The sequence below is a fragment of the Macaca fascicularis genome, chromosome 5 (genome assembly GCF_037993035.2).
Source record: "Macaca fascicularis isolate 582-1 chromosome 5, T2T-MFA8v1.1".
Classification (NCBI taxonomy): Eukaryota; Metazoa; Chordata; class Mammalia; order Primates; family Cercopithecidae; genus Macaca; species Macaca fascicularis.
The window spans coordinates 41279974-41296589 of record NC_088379.1 but is presented as its reverse complement, the minus strand read 5'-3'; the positions used below and the strand labels follow the sequence as shown (position 1 = coordinate 41296589).

Genomic DNA, 16616 nt, shown 5'->3' with positions numbered 1-16616 from the left:
AAAAACACTCTGAATGGAAAATCAGATCATAGAATAACAAAAATAAACTAGTAAGAATGTAACAGTCGAAGTACTTTTAAAATATTACTTCACTTCACCCCCAGAAGGAGTTATTTCCTATACCAGTGAAGAAATCCAAATTTAAATAACTTGCCTACTCACACAACTAGTTAATGATGGATCAGCATTCAAATTCAAGTTCTTTTTACTGTACTCATGAAAATATAATGTACAGATTGCTGTAATGCACTTATTGGATTTCTGGCTGAATTCTACTCCATTATTTTAAACTTGAAAATAGACTATGTTAATATTAGTATCTGAGTATCATTTTTAAAGCTATTAAAAACATCTATTCATTTTAGTTTTACTCCAATGCTTGAGATCAGAATGTATAATTTAGTGTATATTAATTTAAGCCTCCATTCCTGAAAACTACAGTAATTCCCTAAAATTTCTCTGCTTCCCCATTTTTCTGCTTCAAACTCTTCTGGCACAAGGCTATCAGAAGAATATCTGACCATGTCAAAACCATCATTCCCATTCACCTAAAAGATAAATTCCAAACATCTTACCCTAAAACTCAAGAAGTTTTATAATATGGCTCCAATATACCTTTCTAATCTTAGCTCCAGCAATTCACCATTCGGAATCTCCATTAGAGTCAAAACAGCTCTAAATAAAGTTCTTCAAATATGGCCTGTGCTTCTCGTCTCTCTTGCTCCTACTATTTCCCCACCTAAAATGGTTTTCCCTATTTTCACTATTCAAAAGTTTTATTCCTCCCACAATCTTAATTTTGTGAAACCTTCCTGGGCTCATCTATCTTCTGGCCCAATGATATCTCCCTTCTATGGACTGCAGTACTGATATAATAAAGCAAACGTATGGCATTCATTACCTATTGGATAGTGAATACTGTATCCTAATCATTGTTTACGTAATTGACATGTGTTTTCTTCCTTCAACTAGGAAAGTTGAGAATGAAACCTATGTCCTACATATTTTAAAATTTGCTAAGTTTTAGCAGTGCTGTAGAGGTGGCTTAGATAACTGCAGTCTATGTTTCCAAAAAGAAATACAACCACTTCCTCACCAACCCCAGTACATTCTAAGGCCTACAACTTAAAATTACCGAAACACTGCTTGCTTCTAAATTCTAACACATTAGCTAAGTAACTCTTAAGAATTACAAATACTATATATTCATAATACTCTCAACAAATAAAACATGCATAAAATAATCATCAGCTTACCGACAATATGGATTTCTTCGAGACGAATATCGAAGAGTAAGAAATCTATAGTATATAAAAGGTTGGAGCAAACTTCCTTGACCACTGAAATAAAAAAATACAAGGGTGATAAATATACATTATTAATTCATGTGTATGCTCTCAAAACTTAAAGGCAATTCAACTGGAGAATATGTGTATCTTCATTCATCAAATGGTCATAGTGAAATCTATCATGTCTAAATCCAAGTTATCTTTGGATATAAAAGAATGTATATGATTGGTAAAGAGTAAAATGTTAAATTTTTACAGATGTATTCTTGTATGTACCACTTTTGAAATTTTTTAAAATACCAAATAAATCAGAAAATGTTACATAAATACTTCCATAATTACTAATTGATGAAATCAAGTTGTAAATCTTCATAAAATATGCAAATAAAAAGTGACTTATTTTATATATATTAAAAAAAACAAACACTGCCCCGCCAACCACAAAAATTACACTGGCTCATTAGTAAATCTACATAGCCTATACTAATTATTGTTCTTGGTTAAAAAACACAATTACAATACCCCAAGAATTATATATATGTTTATGAAATACCAAGTCTGGAATTCTTCCCTAAGAAAAACTATCTGAATTAAGACATTCACTGAAATAACTACAAACAAAATGTGGCAACAACCTAATGTGAAGCAGAATTAAACAACTTACATTACGGTGAAGCAGAATTAAACAACTTACATTACGGTTATTTAATAGATTTAACATGCAACTACCTAGAATCTTGGTTATGAAAATTACATAGCAACTTTGAAAAAAGCAGAATATAAAACTATACATATTATTACAACTATATTTTTTAAATTGGAAGAAATATATCAAGATGCAAAATGTGTTTTATTAGGTTAATTTTTTAGCCTTTTCTTCTAAATTGTATTACTTTCGTAACAAAAATAATTTACACGATTACAAACTTACCGCTAAACAAATGCAACATCCATTTTCCCCAATAATTTGACAAATTTTTATCTTTTTAAAGTGTAAATGTAAGAGACACAACACAGAAAATAGAAATAGAAAACATTCACTTAAAAAACAAGTTTCCCATCATACAAATTAGCCCTTTCCTCAAACTTATACCACAGTCTCAAATATGTCCTTTCAGAAATGTATATATACAAGTGTATATAATGACTAACACTAAGATAGTGCTCATTTTATAATTCACTAAATCTGTTTAACAACTCTAGGACAGAGATGGTTTATCATTCCCAAAAAACTGAGACAGAAACATATCTATGTCCTTACACACACATGCCCCACAAATATAAATGGAGAATACCCTACACAACTACGTTTAACTTATTATATCTTGGTGATTATCCCATATCACAATACATAAATTACCTAAATCTTTTTTACAGCTTCAAATATACCATCTAATGCTTGGACTATTATGTAACAAACTCCCTACTAATGAATATTTGGGTGGCTCCAGTCAATTAGAAATAAAGCTACAAAGATATATATATATAGATATATATATATATTTTTTTTTTTTGAGACGGTGTCTCCCTGTCTCCCAGGCTGAAGTGGAGTGGCAGCATCTCCACTCACTGCAAGCTCTGCCTCCCGGGTTCATGTCATTCTCCTGCCTCAGCCTCCTGAGTAGCTGGGACTACAGGCACCCGCCAGCACGCCCAGCTAATTTTTTGTATTTTAGTAGAGATGGGGTTTCACCGTGTTAGCCAGGATGGTCTCGATCTCCTGACCTCGTGATCCACCCACCTCAGCCTCCCAAAGTGCTGGGATTACAGGCGTGAGCCACCGCGCCCGGCCTACAATGATCTTTTTATCTGTCTTTGCACACGTGCACAATGCATATGTAAGATAACTCATAGACTATGCATCAATTTTTAAATACAGAGCTTGAAGCATTACTGGTGCAAATACAACTTGATAAAGCCTCCTAATATTAGACTGTGTGTCTACCACAAAGGGTAGCATATTAGGAATAGCAGTAATGTAAGATTGTTCTTAATTTTATTATTTAGGTTATATTCAAGCTACCTACTTAAGGCATTAACAGCTTTTCCTAATAGGAAGTATAAGCTGATTTTAATTTTTCAAACAAACAAAATGATTTCTCTATTTAAACATTTCTGGTAAAGTCTCATCTTCTTTACAGTAATCTTAAAAATTAAGACAGTAAGTTTGTACAAATAAACGTTTAAATTAAACATTTAAGGAGCACAACTCAACGTACCAACGCAGTCAAAACCTGGTGCTCCTAACAAAAAATTCACTATCGTTCCAAAGTGAAGTCTTTGTCTAAGTTTGCATGGCATCTCAGAATTTCATTAAAATTATCTTAATCTGATTTAACAGGAGCATAAGAAATTATTTTGCTTACTAAACAGAATCTGGAGGTTTCAGAATATAGATATCAATTATACCCATATAAAAAAACTAGTCTCAGTACCTACCCTTTTTTTTTTTTTTTTTTCAGAGAGTCTCGGTCTGTCACCAGGCTGGAGTGCAGTAGCATGGTCTCGACTCACTGCAACCTCCACCTCCAGGGTTCAAGCAATTCTTGTGCCTCAGCCTCCTGAGTAGCTGGGACTACAGGCGCGCACCACCATGCCCAGCTAATTTTTGTATTTTTAGTAGAGACGGGGGTTTCACCATATTGGCCAGGATGGTCTCGATCCCCTGACCTCGTGATCTGCCCGCCTTGGCCTCCCAAAGTGCTGGGTTTACAGGCGTGAGCCACCGTGCTCGGCCTGGTATCTACCATTTTAACTTCCATCTAGTTACATGAAACAAATCACAGAACCTGGTCTGACCCAAAAGCAGGATTAAGTGACATAAAAACCCCAGAAAAATGAATAAAAAAAGTAAGGGCAAAAATTTCCTTTTCCTAATTAATAATTAAAGTTTCTAAGTGTAGATCAGGATCACAAAAGAGGTGAAAAGAAAAACCTATAAATGATAGGAAAAATATTAGAATGTTGATCTTGTCCCTTTTTCTGTTGTTCCAGATTACATTACCCTTTTCTTTTATATGCTTTCAGCTTCTAGGAGAAGAGAAGGCTTTTACTAAATTTTAGGGTCAAGGTTTTAGAGTTAATTTACAAATACAACTGCATCAAATCTAGTTGGGACCACACAACTTAAGCAACACCTGCCAGTCCTGGAGTTCTCAGAAGAAAGCACCACTTAAAAGAATGAAACAGATATACGTTTATAAGGAAATCTATAAAACTCTGTTCTTAGTTTGAAGAGACTGCTATGGAAAGAAGTAATTGTCAAGTACATGAAAACTTCACTAGTTAATCAAGCAAGGTACATTTAAAATTATAAAATATAACTATAAAATCAATAATGACAGTTTGTTACAAACTAACAAGATTATGAAAAACAGGTAACACAGACATTTTAAAGAATAATTTAGCATGGTCCATTAAACACAAAAGGCACCTAGCTTGTACTTAGCAAAATCTTTTCTGGTATCTATGTTAAAGAAAACACTGGCATTAAGTATAAGCAGGTAAAAAATATTTACTGGTCAATATTTGAAAAACTAAAAATTTGGAAACAAATTTCCATGATCAGGAGATAAGCTGGAATTCTATATGGCTTTAAAAAAAACAAAAACAAACAAACAAAAAAACAGAACTGGATATGCCAAATCAAATAGGTTATGAAAACATACAAGGGGGAAAAAGGTACAGAATAACACCTTTTTTTTTTTTGGTGAGACAGAGTCTCACTCTGTTGCCCAGGCTGCAGTGCAGTGGCGTGTTATCAGCTCACTGCAACCTCCACCTCCTGGATTCAAACAATCCTCCTGCCTCAGCCTCCCGAGTAGCTGGGATTACAGGCATGTACCACCATGCCCAGCTAATTTTTGTATTTTTAATACAGACAGGGTTTCACTATGTTGGTCAGGCTGGTCTTGAACTCCTGATCTCAAGTGATCCGCCCACTTTGGCCTCCCAAAGTGCTGGGATTACAGGTGTGAGCCACCATGCCTAGCCAGAATAACATCTTTGATGTAAAATAAGAACTAAACAAATTAACCAACAAAACTCCACATCCACAATATATATGTTCTACAAATTTCTATAAGTATTTTTAAAGGACTACATACGTAAGACACATATTAAACTCCTTACACCTCTGGGAAGAGGACAAAATTGCAACTAGGATTCATATAGTCAAATGTTATTTTAGCTTTTATCTGTAATGTCTCTTTACTTGTAAAACTAAAAATTGATAAAGCAATCATCTGGGTAGCAAGGTGTATTGTTTTAAAATGTAATGCAAGAATTTCAATGCAGAGGTCAATACTATCTTAATGTTCACACTTTTAAAAGGATGGCTTTCTTTATTCACGTATTACTTCTATAATTAAGATACAAACAAAATAAGGTGATAGTAGTCACTATTAATATAAGAACATAATTTTAAAAGTTTTTCTCTAGTGTAAGAAACATCATCTCAATAGTGACAGAATGGACTAGATTAGACTTCATAAGATTCTTTCAAAGGTGGTAACTATGAAAGTAATTTTTAAAATGTTAAATGATAAATCACAAGAAATAAGACAAATTCCTAGGTCTACTATATTTCAAGTTCTCTACTATAAACAACAAAGGTTAGATTAGGCGACTGCTAAGATTCATCTAGCTCTACATGTCAATACCTACCTTCAACAGATTTAAACAGAATAAAACTTGAGTTTCTACCTTTATTATGTGTATTCATCAGCCTCCCAAAACAAATACAATTTTTCCTTACCTAAAAAGCATAAAAACTGTGGCAGGCATCAGGAATATTTCATTGCAAGCAATGAATTTCAGAATATTTTGTTGATTAGCACTTAGTTTGTCCAAGACAGATCTCAACAGAGGTAAACTATTTGAGCCCCTTGCCTAAAACAAAAGAAAACCAACATTAGAAATAAGTGAAGCATTTCTGATAACAATAAATACTTTCTTTCTGTAAGTAAATAGCCTATCCAACAGGCAATACAATCAAATATACTACTTTGGAAATGATGGTACAAAGTTCACAAACCATTTAAGGACAAATATAGTATTTTTCCTGCTTTTTCATATATTTAGACTTAATATAAAAAACAACTTTGGTAAAAGTACTTTTCATTCTTAGCTGCTTTTTCTCAAGAATGATTATTTAACAAAAAATAGTGGTTATTTCTCTCTAACCATGACAAAATCTGACTATCCAGTAATACAGTTAAAATATCTGTGACTCCTTCCTTAGCTAATGTTGGAATTATACAGCAATGTAATTACTGCTGTGACCAAAGAATTACAGGGATAAAGAAAAAGGCCAATACAAAGCATAAATCTGGATATTTTAATTCAAATTTCAGTATATATACTGTAAATGTGCTTGGTAAATTTGCCTGGATATTTTAATTCAAATTTCAGTATATTCTGTCAATGGCCTGACGCCAAGTTAGGTTTAATGCTCCAACCTAGCAATAAGAAAGAATTTCAGGAAAGCAGCAGTTCTGAAAATTAATGTAAAAGAGATTTATTCAGTACACTCAACTTATCTGGTATGCCAGAATTAAACACTGACAGAACAAGAGATCTGACAACTCAACAAACTTTAGAGACACAGGTTTCAAAAAAATAGATCTATTTCAAACTTGAAAAAGTCCCCTGGAGACCGGGGGGTGATATTAAGTGCAATCCTTTATCTATAAAATGTTCTAGTTTGTGAAACTTCAATAAACATTTCTAAACTTAAAACTTTCAAATCACTAAATAATTCATAACAAGTTTGTAAGGAATGGAAGGACTTTTTGTGACAAATACCAAAATGTCTTAGAATGAGAATTCATGTCAATGATCTGTAATTCAGAAGTCAGACAAGCAGCAGTTTTACTTACATCAAGGACCTTTTTCGTATATGTGGCAGCATGAAGCAAAGAGAATAACAAGACTGGGAAGATACTCACTAAAGAAAACAATTAAGGAAAACATTTAAAAGTCATCAAGTATTCTGCAAAACAGACTATGTATTATGTCCAAATATACAGATCTGAAACATCTGCTAAAATGAGTTCAGTGGAATGGTTTGTTTTACTGATACACTTTAAGCCAAATCAAATTTTGTTAACTATAAAGAAGAAAGTAAACTATTTCATTTTCTAAAATTCAGGTTTTTTTGTTTGTTTGTTTGTTCTTTGCTTGTTTTTTGAGATGAAGTCTCACTCTTCTCCCCCAGGCTGGAGTGCAGTGGCGCAATCTTGGCTCACTGCAACCTCCGCCTCCTGGGTTCAAGCGATTCTCCTGTCTCAGCCTCCCGAGTAGCTGGGATTACAGGCACCTGCCACCACGCCCAGCTAATTTTTGTATTTTTAGTAGAGACAGGGTTTCACCATGTAGGCCAGGCTGGTCTCGAACTCCTTACCTCAGGTGATCTGCCCACCTCGGCCTCCCAAAGTGCTGGAATTACAGGTGTGAGCCACTGCACCCGGCCAATTCACAGTTCTTTTTATGACAAAAATTAATAGTGAAAAAGCTTTTTCATTCATTTCTACTGGGTAACAATTTAAACACTTGCTAAATTAAATTGAAATCTAGGTAACCCCAAAGGGTTGTAAGTATAGCTTTTAACCCTACAACAGCTTTCTTGGTCACTCTAACTTACCCTTCAAACACAGTAGTTTTATAGTGCTTTCACAATCTCAAATACTGAGGAAAAAGTCTAAGGTAATGGTTTAAAGAGTAATTCACAAATTTTTAGTCCCGAAGACTAAAGATCTTTTATTACTTCTTTCCTACAAAGACTCTAAAATTTTGAGATACTATACCACCTAACAAGTTGTTACAGTTATGCTCTCAATTTGTAAAAATTAAAATGGCAGTATATATTTTGCTTTGTATACAGTCAATTGAAACTCTTAACAGCTTAATTACAGACATAAGGAAAGAATCCTTTTGAATCCAACTGTTTGGCTTTATGCCATGAATAAACATATTTTTCATTCAGCTTTTTGTAAAATGGAAATTGTTCAAAAGACCCCATTCTCCACCCCAATTTCTACCAGGTTGATTTAAAAAAAAAAATTGTCAAGTAGTTCCACAAAATGATATAGACTGTTAGTCAATCACAAATGGCAAAAATACTTGTCCTAAAAATATTAGCAGTTCCTAAGAAATGAACCATTGTATTTTTCCATACTAACTGAAGGCCTGATATGACAGGAAATGGTGATTGCCATAACATAATCTGAGTATCAAATTCATTATAACCATAACTCATTTAGGAATCCAAGGGACCCAGTTTCCAACTGAAAAGCAAGACACCAACCTATATCCAAGTATTAGAAGAACCATAACTCTCTAACATAGTTTTCCAAATTAATATCCTGACCAACTTGTTCCCACCTCTAACAAGAATTAAGAAAAATGTCCATTTCCTAAGTAGGGATCATATATGTATATAAAAAGTTTTAAAATTTTTAATGAATCATAGACTACTTTGAAACTGATGGAAGCTACAACTATCTCCTAAAGTCACTATAAAACTCTGTTGATCCTTAAAGAATTCAGTTCGAACTTTGACGCATATCCAGACTGAATTCAATAAAAGGGGCAGTGTCAGGTAGTGAAAATATAGCCCTGAATTGGGAGTCGAGATACCTGGGTTCCACTCCTGACTCTGTCACTAACCTAATTTTCCTAGGCCAAGTTTCATGCTCTGGCAAATGAGTATGCAGAGATCAAAGCTAGAAATTTCCAATGAGTCTTTAATCTCTAACATTCTATAGTTCACAAATCCTTGTTAAGAGATTCATAATCTTAGTCTTCAACATCACTTTTAAACTATTAATACAATGTATTTAGAAAAGATAAGAGGTGAAATGCCGTAAGTACCTGTTATCCTTTATAAGAACAAAAATCAGAACGCAAGTCTGTAATATTACTTTGGGCCCACTTTTATTTATTACCATATCACCTTAATAACCAGATTAGCATTTCCTGCCAATTACTAGTTTATGTTATTCCCACTGTTTACTACATTCCCTTTTTAAGAATTTAAGGAATAGGAAATCCTTAATCTTCAACATTCCCAGGAAAGAGGGGCTACCAAATAACCAACTGTATAAAAAGGCAGAAAGGCTTTCTTCACTAGTCATGAGTCTCATTTGGCAAGACCTCAGGATTCACTCAACAAAACTTTCTGATCTGTGTAAGGCACTGTTCCCAAAGTTATTGATGTATTCAGTTTACCTGACATTAAAACACATTTTCTGTCATTTCTATTTCTCCCTCCGAAGAAATTTTAAGCTACTAAAAGGCATGACCAAAAATCTCTACGTAACTTCCTGTTATAGCTCAGAAAGTCTAGAATTTTAACATTGGTGACTGCAAAGCACTTCAATCAACAGAGGCCAGTCAAGCCAATAATATGCCAAACAAATGTGATTATCATTTACAGTCATAGTATAATAATCATTTAATAAGTTTTACCTAAAAATGAACCAATACAAATTATGACGGGACATTACAGACCCATGCATTGAAACAGGAAAAATTTTATCCTTACATTTCAAACTACCCATATTATCTCAGTGAAGCATGTAATTTAAAGGGAATCTCTATATAATGAACATGTAAATGAAGTTACCAGCTTTACTCACATAGAGAAAGAAATATCTTTAATGTACACTTAAGTGTTACTCACCCACTAACTGTAGATCAGGTAGGGCTTTTAAGTTAGAAAGACCTTTTCAGCATTACTACTTACTAGCCAATATGTGGGAAGTGGATACTGATAATCAGCAAATCAGCATCTTTATTAAAAATATACCACAATGAGTGGTATATTTTTTAGAGTGCTACAAAGATTAAATGTCAAGTTCTTTTTTTTTTTTTGAGATGGAGTCTCGCTCTGTCGCTCAGGCTGGAGTGCAAGTGGCATGATCTTGGCTCACTACAATCTCCACCTCCAGGGTTCAAGCGAGTCTCCTGCCTCAGCCTCCTGAGCAGCTGCAACTATAGGCACGTGCCACCATGCCCAGCTAATTTTTTGTATTTTTAGTAGAGATGGGGTTTCACCATATTAGTCAGGATGGTCTCAATCTCCTGACCTCGTGATCCGCCCACCTCGGCCTCCCAAAGTGCCACCACGCATGAGCTACCGTGCCTGGCCTAAATTCAAGTCCTTATACTGGCAAAATAGGTGCTCAGGAAATTTCTGTTTCCTCCTATTTCTTTTGCTTAAGACTTATAAAAATCTATTTAAAAGTTTGATACTTCATGAGCATAAGTATCTAAATAGGTAATATTCAGTCTCAGAGGAATATTTTATTGTGCTTTACATAACATATAGATGTATCATAATATTCAAAAGCTCTCAGAGCAGCACTTCTCAATGCACAAAATGATTCGCAGAGATAATCTACAGGAAAAAAAACCAAAACAGTTAAGTTTAAAAAACCCTGGTAACTCTTTTAGTTTCACAACACACGTTAGAATACCAAAGTCCCTATAGTAAAGAACCTATTTAAAAATGTTTAACCTGGCCGGGCATGGTGGCTCACACCTGTAATTCCAACACTTTGGCAGGCCAAGGCAGGTGGATCATGAGGTCAGGAGTTCAAGAACAGCCTGGCAAATATGGTGAAACCCCGTCTTTACTAAAAACACAAAAAAATTAGCCGGGTGTGGTGGCAGGCGCCTGTATTTCCCAGCTACTCAGAAGGCTGAGGCAGAGAATTGCTTGAACCCAGGAGGCAGAGGGTGCAGTGAGCCAAGATCGCACCATTGCACTCCAGCCTGGGCGACAGAGCAAGACCCTGTCTCAAAAAAAAAAAAAAAAGTTTAACCTGGCGTTCACTATAGAACCTCTTCCCTATTTTTCCCCCTCCTTTATGGAATACCCAGTATCATCCCACAACACACCTTTGAAATGTGAAAACATACAAATTCCAAACGAGTTATTTCTCATTAGCTTCACAGATTATCCATGTGTGTCCTTATTTTCTACTCTATACACAGCAAATATTAACTTCTTTGATTTATCTCATTCCCTGCTTAAATAAGTTATTTCTTGGTTAAATCGCATTTGTGTCTAGTTCACTGGGGGTTAAGATAGAAAGAGCTGAGGACCTCTCTTTTTTAAAGCAAGACATGACACTTTGCCAAAAATGTGAATTAAATGAAAAAAATTTTAAATATTAAAGTAAGTTCTGCATAAGCTTATACTTCGAAGCAGAATTTGAAAATATCCATTCTAACAGAGAAGATTACAAGAGGCAAGAACAAAGATAGTTTAAAATTCCTAAATCAGCTCTTCAAAGTTTACATTTCACATTTTAAAAGTCAGAAATTCTTACGCTAAACATATCTTCATTCAAATGAAGTGCCAAGAACAAACCCAGACTTCATGGAATGCCTTCATTGCTGAAATAATCAGAAGAGATCTCCTATATACTTAGTTGGCAATTTCATTGTTAAAAAGGTAGAAAAGGATACTTGTAACTGGGTAGGAGTTTACAAAGATGAGTGAATACAACAGGTAGTGACAGCTGTCCTCTAACAAAGCCTGGGCCAGGAATGCTCTGCTTAACTGGAAGTGTGGTAATCTTTGGTGCAGCCTCAGAGCACTGGTAAGAGCATTTGCCAGCAAAGCACGTTGGTAAAAGCTTGCTGCTTCATGCAACCTGCAAATTACCAGAGGAGAGGTTATCATGAGACATAAACAACTGCAGTGTCTCTTCCTCCTTTGTGAATTGCATCATAATTGCACAACACCTAAATCACTTGTCAATAGAAAAAAATTACATGAACTTATTCTACCTTTTTAATAGCATCACTTCATATATACGTCCAACTGAATTTTTTATAATCAATTTATAAAACTGAATTTTATAAAGCAGGATCTTCCATCAAGTAATAAGTAAAAGTGAAAAAAACATGAACTTATCTCATTCCCACACATCAATTTTTCCTTGGATTTTCAATGTGTTAGTTTCACAAGATATAAAATATTCCTCTAACTGACAGTGTTATTAGGTTGTTAGTATCTTAAGGCTGGAACTTGTATTTTATTTGTCCCTGAACCCTTTACAGGTTAACAAGTCTTACACATAAAAGGCATTCCAGATAAACTGACTCAACAACTGAATATCAAAGGCAGCAATATGTATAATACATACCCAAGAAGAGGCAGAACAAACAAAGCAGAGCAGTAAACTGTGAACAAGCGAGAAAGCCACATTGCCGTGTCCAGTTTATTGGTCATCATGAATTGCTAAATTTAAAAAGAAAAATACTGTAAGCTATGCCTGCAAATTATGTTTTTAAGCATCAAGACTGTGTGGTTTTTATGTCTACTCAAAATATTTTAATCTTGCTCCATTTGTTTTTTAGATCATTAGGTGAAAACTCTAAGGCAATTAAATGTTTCATGTATATGCTTAATGACAAGTCCGAACACCTTATAGTTTTCATGTAGAAAGCACAAGAAGTACTTAAACAGAAATAAACAGAAAAACATCAGCTGACATTTGAAAAAATGCAAAGACTAATTAATTAGAAAAAATAATCTTAACAGAAATTCAACTACAATTGTCTGTATTCCTTTAATACTTGTAATATTGGCTTCTTCTATTTTAAAAGAACATTAAACAAAAACTAATTGCTCTCAAGAGATCCATATGCCTATTCTTAGCAAAAACTCTCAAATCTGAATAGGTAGGTCTCAGAGCTGAGTAAAACATCACATAAAGCCAGTTTGGATTAAAGAAACCTTTTGAAGAAGAAATATAAAACCATGATAGTAGTAACAACTGAACTCATTCGCCTTGTAATCTACCTACATGCACAAGAGCCTGGCATACTGTAGGTGTTCAAAATACGGCTGACAGGTATTAAATGGCCACCTGCCTCTCTGATTACACCACTCTCTTTATCACCTCCATGTTCCCCCACCAAGTCTTACCCTAGTTTCGATAGTGCTAGATTAAACATCCGTATACCATTTTCTTCTCCAGTTTTTTCGCATTCTGCCTTTTCCTTTGCTGCTTTCCCCCCAATACCTATGTCTATTACCACTAAAGCAGAATCTTAAAATTTGTTTTCTCATTAAAATGTATCTTATATTCAAATTCTAAAGTGGCTTTTACATGTTTTGTCTAGGATCTTCGTAAGTAATTTTAATATCGAGATCCATATACATAGATATATAAACAAAAGTTTCACAAACAATATTTACCCCACTGTACATAATGGATTTTGACATTTTCTATTTAATTTTTAAAAAATAGCTGGTATTTTCACTAAACTGACTTCTCAACTCACTAACGGGTCTACCTGAAGTCTAAAAACACTGCTCTACGTAATTTAATTTCATTATCTTTTGAAAAAAACTATGAAAAATTTGAGGGGAAAATGCAAGTACATTGTAAAATTCCAGGCTGTTCTATTGTATGTCTTTTTAACCCACATGTAGGTAATTTCAGAAATATGAAATACAACTTGGATGTATTATTAAATCCAGACTTACCATACTGTGACTCCAGTAAATTGAAATGATTAGCAGTAATCAAGTGAAGGATGAATCCAGCTTACTGTGCTCAGTTTCTCAACAAATATTACAACTGTGCACCACAGTTTGAAAGTTAGTTTTAGAACATTCTCCTTAAAATCTATTTGTTCAGGGTGTTTATTCTGCAATAAATCATTGAGCTATGCGTTTTGTTTTGTACACGCTTATGTATATTTTATTAGACAATTTTAAAAGTTTAAGAAAGTGTATTGGTATACATTTTTTAAGAGTAAACTGTCCAACCATCATACTAATAAATAGCTCAGGCAAAAAAAAAAAAACCAAAATCACTAGATCTTTAGGTGAAAAATTGTTGAGGAGCAATATTCACACAGTCTCACAGTATCATGCCAAAGAACACTTCAGTTAGAAAGGAAAAAAGGAATCTTTACAATGGAGAAACTGGTGGACACCACCTTAATCAAATAATCAAACTCTGCAATGATCGGATAAACCAATGTAAAATGCTTCCTGATATATAATATAGATACACATATATGCTGCAAAATATGTCTGGACTCACAACTATCAGTATCTTAAAAGATAAAAAAGGGGAGGAGAGGGCAGAACTGTTCCTAGATTAAAAGGGAGTAAACAAGATACAGACAGTAAATTTAATGCATGCTTTTTGAGACAGGGTCTCCCTCTGTCACCCCAGGCTGGAGCGCAGCAGCACACCCCGCCTCAGCCTCCCGAGTAGCTAGGACTATACCGGGACTATAGGAGCGCACCTCCAAGACCGGCTAATTTATGTTTGTTTTGAGAGGAGGTTTTGCTCTATAGCCCAACCTGGAGTGCAGTGGTGCGATCTTAGCTCACTGCAGCTTCAACTTCTCGGGCCCAAGCGATCCGCCCGCCTCGGCCTCCCAAAGTGCTGGAATTACAGGCGTGAGCGACCACGCCCCGCCTAATTTGTTTGATTTCTAGTAGAGATGAGGTCTCGCTGTGTTTCCAAGGCTGGTCTCGAACTCCTGAACTCAAGCGATCCTCCTGCCTTGGACTCCCAAAGTTCTGGGCTTACAAGAGTGAGCCACTGTGCCCGGCCATCGATGCATGTTTTTTGGCTGAATCCCGGATGAGGAGAAAGCAGCTTTAAAGGACAATTATGGAAATTTGCACATGGACTTTATATTAGGTAATATTTCTCAAATGTGGTAACTGCATTGTGGTCACACAGAAGAATACTTAACTATTTATGGATTAAAAAGTAGAGGACAATAATGCTCCGGGCACAAATAACTTGTTAGTTCCAGATCAGCATCTTAAAAAATTTACAAAAGCATAATGATATTTCTCTTCATAAAGAACAAAGTGAAGAAGAAAAAGACCACCGCTCTCCTCCTTTTGCATAATTTGTATATACAATGGTATATACTAGACAGAAACGTTCTTTGCCGGCACCCGTGTGCTCCACGTGGTGTGTGTCATGGATCATGCGTGTCATGGCACAACCTCATGTGGCATCTTTAACCCTGAGGCCTACGATAAACAAGAGACGGAGGTGTGAGAAGAGGAAAGAAGGCCCAATTTCCATGGCATACAGGTGAGGGCCACGAGCTGCAGTCAGTCTATTGTCGCTTCGGAAACAAACTTGTAGTTCCCTCCATATCTTCGCTCAGGACCTCCCCTCTCCCCGTTCCAACTTCCCCACCCCAACTCATTAATCCCAGTCCTGAAAGCACTTCTGGAACGCCTCGGGACTCGCAACACTTCCTGCTTCTTCCTAACTCTTGCAAATCAAGCCAGGCTACCCTGCCCTCGCACTTACCACAGCGCCCGCCCCTTGGGGGCCGTTCGGGGTCGTATCTGCCATGGGCTCACACTAGCGTCTGCAACGCTGCAACCGCGGAGAGAAGAAAGGGGGGAGAAAACGTCAGCGCTGGGGCCAGGACCCGGGTACCGGCTTCCCTGCCTCGCGCCACACACAGGCCGGATTCACCCGGCCGGAACTCTGAGCCTCCACCAGGAAAGGGTCTCGCTCGCCCGGTGCAGCCTACTGGATCCAGGGCACCCGCAGCAGCCGCGAGGTACCTGTCCCGAGATCAAAGCCGTGTTTCCAGAAAGACGGGAGCGAAGGCGGAGCTTAAGGGTGAAGCCCTAGAGAGCCAAACTACGCCGCCGGCTCCAGGTTATGGCCCAACCCGGAAGTGCTCCTTTCATTTCCGTAGGGAAAAGGGGGTGACGAAGGGGGGAAACGGGAGTGGTTCCCAGAGGCATGACGGGAAGTGTAGTTTTTTTCTCCTAATTTGCGCTCCAGCTGTCCTACCCGCCGATTGGCCAAGTGAGCTAAGAAATCAGGAAGGGGGAGCAACTTTTGCGTCAAATACAGCTCACAAATAATACTCCCTGCCCATGCTCAAACCATGAAATTTCTGCACTTCCTGATATAGAGGCCTCAGAAACATCTTTGATCCCTTTCTCCAGGGACTCACTAAGCCCTGTGGTTCTATATCTATTAATTCTTTAAACAAGTATTTATGAGGCCTGCTATGTGACAGGCTCCATACTTGGCAAGGCGGATAAAAAGAGGAATATGACACAGATTGCAAAAAAGAGACAAATAAACGGAAATCAGAGCATAGTGATTGTGTAATATGTACAGAGGCTGATTTAATCACAGGGAGCACAGAGGACGGTACCTAAATCAGAAGGGGTCTGGGGAGGTTTCCTGGAAAAGATAATTCCGGCCCTTGGTCTTGAAGGACAAAAAGTTGGCTGAAAGTGTTACCGGTGGAGGGTGTCCAAGTTCTTGGCGTTTTGAACATAGAAACGGACAA

At 36.3% G+C, this 16616-nt stretch overlaps 1 protein-coding gene across 3 annotated transcripts in view; it reads right to left on the bottom strand.

The window, feature by feature from the left end:
* The window catches only part of TMEM33 (transmembrane protein 33), a 54236-nt gene extending 38248 nt beyond the window's left edge, over nt 1-15988 (bottom strand). For all 3 annotated transcript variants that reach the window (XM_074039711.1, XM_074039710.1, XM_005554781.5), the window contains exons 1-7: nt 15871-15988; nt 15608-15676; nt 12449-12543; nt 11766-11953; nt 7169-7236; nt 6046-6179; nt 1257-1340 (exon numbers count right to left, since the gene is read on the bottom strand). In XM_074039711.1, coding sequence (XP_073895812.1) covers nt 1257-1340; nt 6046-6179; nt 7169-7236; nt 11766-11953; nt 12449-12543; nt 15608-15652 — 614 coding nt within the window. In that variant the 5' untranslated portion in view covers nt 15653-15676; nt 15871-15988. The remainder of the gene's footprint in view (nt 1-1256; nt 1341-6045; nt 6180-7168; nt 7237-11765; nt 11954-12448; nt 12544-15607; nt 15677-15870) is intronic.
* Between the last annotated feature and the right edge of the window lie 628 nt (nt 15989-16616).